Source organism: Mya arenaria, chromosome 6 (genome assembly GCF_026914265.1).
Source record: "Mya arenaria isolate MELC-2E11 chromosome 6, ASM2691426v1".
NCBI lineage: Eukaryota > Metazoa > Mollusca > Bivalvia > Myida > Myidae > Mya > Mya arenaria.
Genome location: NC_069127.1, coordinates 134,543 through 143,464, shown reverse-complemented (window position 1 = coordinate 143,464; position 8,922 = coordinate 134,543). Strand labels below are relative to the sequence as shown.

General features: G+C 33.8%; 1 protein-coding gene across 1 annotated transcript; it reads right to left on the bottom strand.

The window, feature by feature from the left end:
* Nucleotides 1-255: 255 nt before the first annotated feature.
* LOC128236704 (sushi, von Willebrand factor type A, EGF and pentraxin domain-containing protein 1-like) lies at nucleotides 256-1,769 on the bottom strand. The gene is made up of 4 exons (XM_052951775.1): nucleotides 1,728-1,769; nucleotides 1,058-1,252; nucleotides 436-627; nucleotides 256-284 (listed from the first exon to the last, which is right to left on the bottom strand). Exons 1-4 carry the CDS (start codon nucleotides 1,765-1,767, stop codon nucleotides 256-258), a joined length of 456 nt encoding a protein of 151 aa, XP_052807735.1. The 5' UTR covers nucleotides 1,768-1,769.
* Between the last annotated feature and the right edge of the window lie 7,153 nt (nucleotides 1,770-8,922).

The following is an 8,922-nucleotide window of genomic DNA, read 5'->3' as shown; positions in this document are numbered from 1 at the left end:
TTGGCGACGTCCAAAAGCCAGAGTCCACACATTGAATAACTTCCGACGTTAAATTATTATTGTTTTTACCCTTCAAACGGTAACCGTGCTTGCAGGTGACGGTTGCATTATATTGATACAATGTCAAGTGTTGGAAAGTAATATTTTCCGCATTTTCCACCGATATGTTCTTACCACAATCTACGAAGTGAACGAAAACATAGCATGACTTATATTCAATAGAACACAAAAGACCCTTACAATATACTGGATAGATTAGTATACTTGATGGTATGAAGGTACACCTAGACAAATATAGTATTCATATTAACTAGAATAACATAAGCATACAAACAACTGGATATGTTTCCTATGATCAAAAAACGAGTGGAATGCGTTCAAAAATAAAATTAAATGGAGCCCTAAATCGGCGATCGTAATCACAAACCATATTACCTTTCTTTACACATCCGCTCGGGTTTGCCCAATAGCCATTAAGGTGGCAAGTAATTGTTTCCTCAATAACATTGTTCCCAAATGTCCCAATGACTTTATACCCTTTATCACAGGAAACTGTCGCGTTCTCATTGTAGTGGGTATCTCCAAAGGTAATGCTAGCATTAAGTGTTTTTATGTTACCACCACAATCTACAAATTACAAATATAAAGAATAAATAAAAAGAATTCCTTGCAATCACTGAAAAATTCTGCATAAAGCATGTTTTATTTGCGCCATTTATTTGTGTTACGTATCATGTTTGTAATATAAATTGTGTTCGTCTGTCTAATATAAAGTGATAAAAGAAGTTAGTTAAGGGTATCTTTAAAAATATAAAACTATAATGTTATTCTTATAGCAAGCAGTGCTTGGGAACTGGTCAATATGAAACATTTTTATTGCTGAATAGTAATCGTGCGAACAAATAAGCAATGCTCAAATGATTCGTGTTTTTGGTTTGGCGACAGTCAAGCTGGAAAATGAACTCATTTTTCTTTGTGTAAAGTATTGAAGGTATGAATATGAGTGCTTGATATTCAACTGTGAAGTACAACTATCTTATCATCATCATCGTATTACCTTTCCTAACGCACACAGGGGCCCCTGACCAGGTCCCGGTTTTCATACAACGGATGGTGGTTGTAGTGTTGTCATTCCCTTTAGTTCCATGTATCTTGTGTCCCGGAATGCAGCTGACATAAGCGACAGAATCAAACAAAGTACCATGCGTAAACGCCACTGTAGCATTGACTGCATGCGTTTCGTTACTGCAGTCTAAAATTATTAATTACCAACTTTGTTGAATAAAAAACATTTAAAATAGAATTGTGCTTGAGAAACTGTTTAAATTTAAGCATTCGATCATATTGTAAATTCATTTTTGCCTTTCATGTACTTTTTCGACATTCTATGAACAGTATCGACGACAACGATGATGAAGATGATATGTTGGAAATTTGAAACTTGTTTTGATACACGCCCATGTATTTTGTTCAGTGTGATGTTCACCTATTGTGTTCATAGTACGCCAAAGATGTCTAATAATGCTCAACATTAGTATTACAATTTCGTGCCCATCTATGGGAACAATTTAGTAAGTAACATTACAGGTTTGAAGATCTTATGCTTGAGAATTCGTTTCAATTGGATTGTTTATTTAGGAACCACAGATCACCACAATCACATACGTTTGAAAGATAAATTCGTAAAATCAACGTGATAAGTTCAACATTCTAAGCTTCAGCAATACCTTTTCTTTCGCAGCCACTGGAGCTATTCCATAACCCCATATGTTGACATTGAATTTCTTCTGACACAATATTATTATCATTGTGTTCGATAATTCTGTATCCATCAGTACAATTTACAAATGCAATTGCTTCATAAAGCGTATCATTCCCATACGTAACTGATGCATTGGCCGAATGCTCATTCGCGGAACAATCTGTTGTGCAAAGAAATAAGTTTACATCCGATAGATTGCAGCTTATACTTAACAAACATATTTAAACATCGCAGAAATCTACTTTACATATATTCTTGAAAACAATATATGTACTGGTACACTTGACTTTTCTTTCGTCCTTACTGAATAAATAAATTTAAATATCTCTCGAAAACTACTTTACATATTATATAATTGAAATAAAATATGTGTATGACTGGTACAACGTACTTTTCCTTTCGCATCCGTTACTCCACGACCAATTGCCGGAAGACTGGCAATGTATGTATTCAAACAGCTTTGTGTTATTTTCACTGCCCTTTACTCTATATCCTTGTTTGCATTTGATTTCCGCATTGTCCTCAAAACGCGAACCATTTGGGTACTTGACGTCAGCATTTTGTGCGCTTACTTTCATTTCACAATCTAAAATATTTGTTTCAAGAACAATGATAGGTTTTAAAATAAAATGTATTCCTAACAGCTGATGCAAAATTTTATTTTTCGATATAATGGTACACGATAGTGATCGATGATACATGGATTATTCAAAAAATGCAAATAAATAATCACTTTAGAAACAAGTAAAAAATAATATATTTCAAATGTTAACTAATTGGGGTGTTTGCAAAAACGTTATAAGTAGATTACGATATGTTTAAGCGCAACGAAGAAGTAATCTTCAGAAAGATTCAAACAATTATCAATAGAAAGACTGGAACCAACCTTTCTTGACACAACCATGAGCTTGCGACCATTCCCCATCCTCTTTACAAGTTAAAGTCTCTGTGTCGTTGCCGTTACCAATGGTACCATTTATTCGGTATCCGTCTATGCAGCTTACTTGCGCTGTCGACTCGAACACCGTACCGTTCGGATAAGAGATGTTGGCGTTGGCTGATGAAGCCCCTTCGCCACAGTCTGAGCGGTATAACAACAGCATGAATGCAATGTACATGGCGATATTTTAATAGCTATGAATTGTTATAATGTATGTTGTCTCTTGTTTAATGATTGTTAGGACTATAATTTATTCATGTGCTTTAAAATAAGATCTGGGTTTTATTTTTTCATTGCTCGTTTCTGAAGTTTTCATTGCTTTAGAACTCAGCACTTGATAACGGAAAGCGAATCAAATAATAATAATATTACTATTAAAACTTTTCAAATATATATTTGTTGTAAAAAACGGTATTTTCCATTGTTTCTATTTACAGAAAAAGTAGTGAATCATTTACGATCGCCGGTCAACGGTCGCCCGATATTTACCAACATAGTTTATCTGTATTATAGTAATGAGTGATGTTTGTGCAGTTTACCTTTTATCGTACAGTTAGCATCCACGAAACTCCATGATGCATTAGCCATGCATTGACTAGCATTGTTTCCATAAAATGTGTATCCGGATAAGCATGTATACACAACCACAGAAAGATATTTTGTTCCGTTTAGTTTTTTATGGGTATGTGGAAGGGGTTTAGGAGCTTCGCAGTCTGTTAAAAAATAAATGAAACTTTGGCAAATATCAAATATTACTGCAAGAGAACAACGGGTGAGTAAACACTTAAATGCATTTGGTTTCTCATGGCTCAAAGATATTTACTGCAAATCTTGTAAGAGGTTTGACCAATAATTATGTGAATATACATATAGCTACGGACTACCAATTCTATTTTTGGGATTATCACAAACAATTTTCTAATTTACAGATATTTACAATGAGAACATGAAAGATACGGTACTTCAACACTGAATACCGACAATGGACGAACAGCATATGACCGTAAGTATGTTTTAATATTTAGACTATTTTTTAATATCCACACTTTTATTTTATTATACAAAGTCAAACTAGATGTGGAAAAATAAAATAAGTTAACAAAATACGATGAATAATATGTTCAATCATGCGTCAAGTAATATTTGACAGGTGAATCACACTTTTAAAGTTTTAACTTTTATTTCATTCTAGTTCGTGATTATGAAAATAAAGCTACTCTTTTAAAGATACTGCAAAAATACTATGCGTAATGGATTTTTTAAAAGATGTTTGTGTTTAAAATTAATAGCTAAAACGGAGCACACGATGTAGAATGGGGTTGTATAAATGTTTTAGTGTTTAAACATATTTGCATGCGTATAATCTTAACGAAGCTAATGAACCTATGCTCTAATGTATGACTGGTTTATCATAAATTTAACTTATAAAACATTCTGAGAATAAAGCTTATATTACTGAAGTAAGAGACATAACTAGATGACTCGAAATGTGTGCGCACAAGTTTTACTAATTTTCGTTATTCTCACATGTGTAAAGTTTCAGTATAATTTTCATTTAGACGCGGCGATATTTGTGGCTTCCTGATTATGTTTAATAGATTGATAAGAAAAATAATATTATTATTTTCACATTGTTTCACTTAGGGAGTTGTTTTAATTTGAAATGCATATTATAGAACTGATAGTATTATGTAGATTAATACAGGTTTTTGTATTTAATAGGAATCATGACACAATTAACCCTTAAACATAATAATAGAACTTGTCATAGTACATTCAACATTATGATTAATTATATACTGATACTTTAAGAACTATATGAAATTTCACTATTTCATTCCATTTACAGACATACATAGAATACTGTTATATTAAACAATTCATTTCTGATACATGCTACAAATGAACTTTACATTAAACAACCAACAGGACTGTTTGGCAGTGTTTAAACTATTATTTCATAAAACATGTTCTAAACTTGTAACATGCAAATACAAAATTAGAGAAGCAAGTGCTCACATATCAATCTTCATTATGGAGCCATAACACAGCTCGTACAATGTTGCAAGTTAAAATACTGTACTACAATCTTAGCAAAAAAAGAGTTCTTCAACAATCATCACTTTTTCAGGAAAGTCCGAAGTGGATTTCATTTTCAAATTTTCTATTAGAACTCCCCGTACATTTTTTTATTTCCTTAAGTCTCTTGTAGCTGTGTAAATTTAATTGTTACATTTATCAAACATTTATTTTTTGGTCTTTATCATATTAAAAAGCGGTTCTATGTAAATGTTTGTTTTAAATAAGTTTTCCTGTATCAGTTAACAGTTTCTTACAGTGTATTTTGTAAATGAAGAACATCATGATTGGATTTATATGGTGTTTTAACATAAAACGTAAAATCTGTAAACTAAACATCCAACTATTTTTCATGTCTCTATAATTTAAACATTTATGAACGATTCCTAAATGGTTATCTAAGATTCAAATGAAGAGGCGACTCCAAAAAATTGCATTAGAAGGGGCGCAACGTCGGGATGCAACTTTGAACGTATTTTCTCTCCCCAAAATAGAACGATATGTGGTCTAAAATGTTTGGTGTCTAGGTGTCTTCCCCGATATTTATTATCTAGTTTAAGAATAAAGTGGCTTATTTTTTAGCAATCTATTCATACTTTTGTCTGTTATTGACATGAACACTTTAAGATAGCATAGTCAGTAATTCTCAATAAGCAGGTGCAAATCGGCGGAGCAAATAACTAAATTTCAAATATGTTCTTATAATTTTATTATATCAAGAATTTATAACTTTGAAACTTTGTCAACAAGAAAATAACAATAAACACATCAAGACAACATTGTGTTACCTCAATTTAAGGATCGGAAACAAGTGACCATGATAATCAATATTTCATTATAGAATGTTCGTTACATGACACTCTCTTTTTTAAAATATGTTTAAATTTGATTTGTTACGGTTAAATACAAGCTAAAACATAGTCTTTAAGCAGATAATGCCTTGAGCGTATGTTTGACATAAAATGTAATTGAAATAACGCATTATTTTTGCAGCTAAATACAACGCCGTTTCTGTTGTAAAATGTGAAAAGGATTTTAATTATCTAAATGGTGAAAGTTCCAAACTTGAACTCTATATATCTCACTACATTCGCGAGAAAAAATACAAATGTAACATAAATGAGTGGTTGGCATGTAACTGTGAAACCAATGGTTCAAAGTTTGGTTTATAAAGCTTTTTATTAACATAAGGCAAAAAGTAACGAACATTTCGTAAAATGTGTTAATTGAACATTGCGGAAAACAATTAAACAACACTTATGCAAGGGGAATACAACATATTTAAATACATTTGGTTAGTTTACAAAGCTTTAATACCATGATTTTCTGGAATCTGATAAATCGCGCCCAAAACCGCCGGCGACACTAATTGCACCTTCTTATTGAGAATTACTTGTAAGTTTGCGTGTGCCGGCTCCACCTGACCTAACTCCGCTTGTAATTAAACCGGACGACATCCGGACATTGATACACATGAGTGTACATATAACGCCTACCTGGACCTAAGGCTGGCCAAAGTTCAAGCTACTGTATTAACATGTTAAACAAAACGGTCAATACCATTGATGATGCAATCGGGCATTATATGGCTCCATGTCTTGTTCGCCAAGCAGTTTGTCCATTTGGAGCCATTTAATGTATATCCGGTGTCACACTTGTATAAGGCAATTGACTGGTATGTGGTGCTATTGTCGGTGTTGACCTCCCCGTTGATAGGGTCGGTTAAGTTTCCACAGTCTACAGTTTTTAATAAGATAATTTTTATATAAAAAAGGAGGAAACCTTCATATTTTTTTTCTTTAAACCAACTTTTATATATAGGATAGGTTTGAGTAAATCTTGCAAAATCAAGAATCAAAAACAATAACACATATTTACTAATTAACAAAATTTGCATTAAGGAGGAAATCTCCAACATACAATTTACTTGCTAACTCAAATATACACAACACTTCAAATAAATGTTTAAACAAGTTCACATATCTATCTTTATACATATATAAGATACAGGCATTATTACCATTGATTATGCAACGGGGAGATGGGTGGTTCCACGTGTTGTTTGTCTTGCAGGTAGCGGTAGTATGACCTTGTAGCGTATATCCGGTGTCACAGGAAAATGCGACCGTGTCATTGTACGCTGTTCCATTGCTTATGTCAACAGCAACATGCGCAGGTACGTCTGGTTTTCCACAGTCTATAGTATACACATATTTTAAGCATGGGCCTGGTTTCACGAAGATATTTATGTCAAATAGTGGACTCCAATATACTTAAGGCCACACCAAATTGATGTTTCGTTTGGCGGATTTACCGCTTCTATTTTTTTGAAAATGTAAAAAAAAAAAATTCAATTATAATTTTTCTACGCTAGAGTGTTTTAGTAACCGATGCATAATGTTTTATAATGTATATCGATCGGTTTAGCATTGGTTCCAAAAAAAAAATCAAAATGGCGGCTTCCGGTATAAACACTATGAGTCGATTTTTGGAAATTAATTCTTATTTTTTTCAATTAATGTGTTTTGACTATGCTGGAAGTCATTGTTTATCGTCTCATTAGGATCATTAATTGAATCAATAGTTATGCAATTTGACATATGAGCCTAAAATTATAAAAAAAAAACAGAGCTTGCCTAAATTCACAGCGCAATGACCTAGGCCATGACCTAAGCTGATGCTCAGGCTACACTGTGGTATAGGTGTAAGTGGTCCACACTCTCATATCTAAGGTATCACCCCTACACATAAATAAAATTTTGATGGAAAATTCCTAGGGTATTAGCCTAAAAGTATCAAACACTCAGAGCTTGCCTAAAATCGTAGCCCATTGACCTATGCTATGTCCTAGGCTTAGGCCAAGGCTACACTGTGGTATAGGTGTCAGTGGACCCCTTTCTCATTTTAAGGTATCACCGCAACAAATATTCAAAATTTGATCTAAAATTATTTGGGTATAAGCCTAATTAAATCAATAGTTATGCAATTAAACATATGTATCTGACACTGGTAGCTATAATATTGGGTAATTAAGGATTCGTTTTGAGTGGAAATCGGAATATAGGTATCAGTGTTCCCCTTTCTCATTTTTAAGGTATCACCGCAACAAATATTGAAATTTGATGTAAAATTCGTTGGGTATAAGCCTAAAATTATAAAAAACAGAGCTTGCCTAAAATCACAGAGCATTGACCTATATCATGACCTAAGCTGATGCTCAGGCTACACTGTGGTATAGGTGTAAGTGGTCCACTTTCTCATTTTTAAGGTATCACCCCTACATATAAATAAAATTTTGATGGAAAATTCCTAGGGTATTAGCCTAAAAGTATCAAAAACAAAGAGCCTGCCTAAAATCGCGGCCAATTGACCTATGCCATGAGCTAGGTTGAGGCCTAGGCTGCACTGTGGTATAGGTGTCAGTGGTCCCCTTTCTCAATTTTAAGGTATCACCGCTACACATATTTGAAATTTTGATGGAAAATACCTAGGGTATAAACCTAAAAGTATCAAAACCCCAGAGCCTGCCTAAAATCGCAGCCAATTGACCTATGCCATGACCTAGGTATACGCCTAGGCTACACTGTGGTTTAGGTGTCAGTGGTCCCCTCTCTCATTTTAAAGGTATCACTGCTACACATATTTAAATTTTTAATGGAAAATTTCTAGGGATTAGCCTTAAAATAACAAAAACCCAGAGCCTGCCTAAAATCGCAGCCAATTGACCTATGCCATGACTTAGGTTGAGGCATAGGCTACACTTTGGTATAGGTGTTAGTGGTCCCCTTTCTCATTTATAAGGTATCACCGCTACACATAATTGAAATTTTGATGGAAAATTCCTAGGGTAAAAGCCTAAACGTATAAAAAAAAACCAGAGCCTGCCTAAAATTGCAGCAAATTGACCTATGCCATGACCTAGGTTCGCAGTTCAGTGACCTATGCCATGACCAAGAGCAACTCCTATGCTATGCTAAAATAACACTTATTAATATACTTTGGTGATTCGATGCTAGCACCGTGGTTGCGGTGATATCACCGCGGTGCTGCGGTGTTGCGGTGCTGCAGTGCTAACTTCACGCTCATATGATTTACAGTACGTATGATTAGAACAGCTAACAATTTTATTTCAGTTCACTAG

Bases quoted from the DNA above. Each gene is read 5' to 3' on its own strand.
- LOC128236704 (XM_052951775.1), bottom strand. From the start codon at position 1,767: ATGGGGTTATGGAATAGCTCCAGTGGCTGCGAAAGAAAAG. The intron at 1,253-1,727 runs GTATTGCTGAAG...TAATAATTTTAG, and splicing joins CAGTGGCTGCGAAAGAAAAG to ACTGCAGTAACGAAACGCAT. The intron at 285-435 runs GTAATATGGTTT...ATATTTGTCTAG, and splicing joins GAGCGGATGTGTAAAGAAAG to GTGTACCTTCATACCATCAA.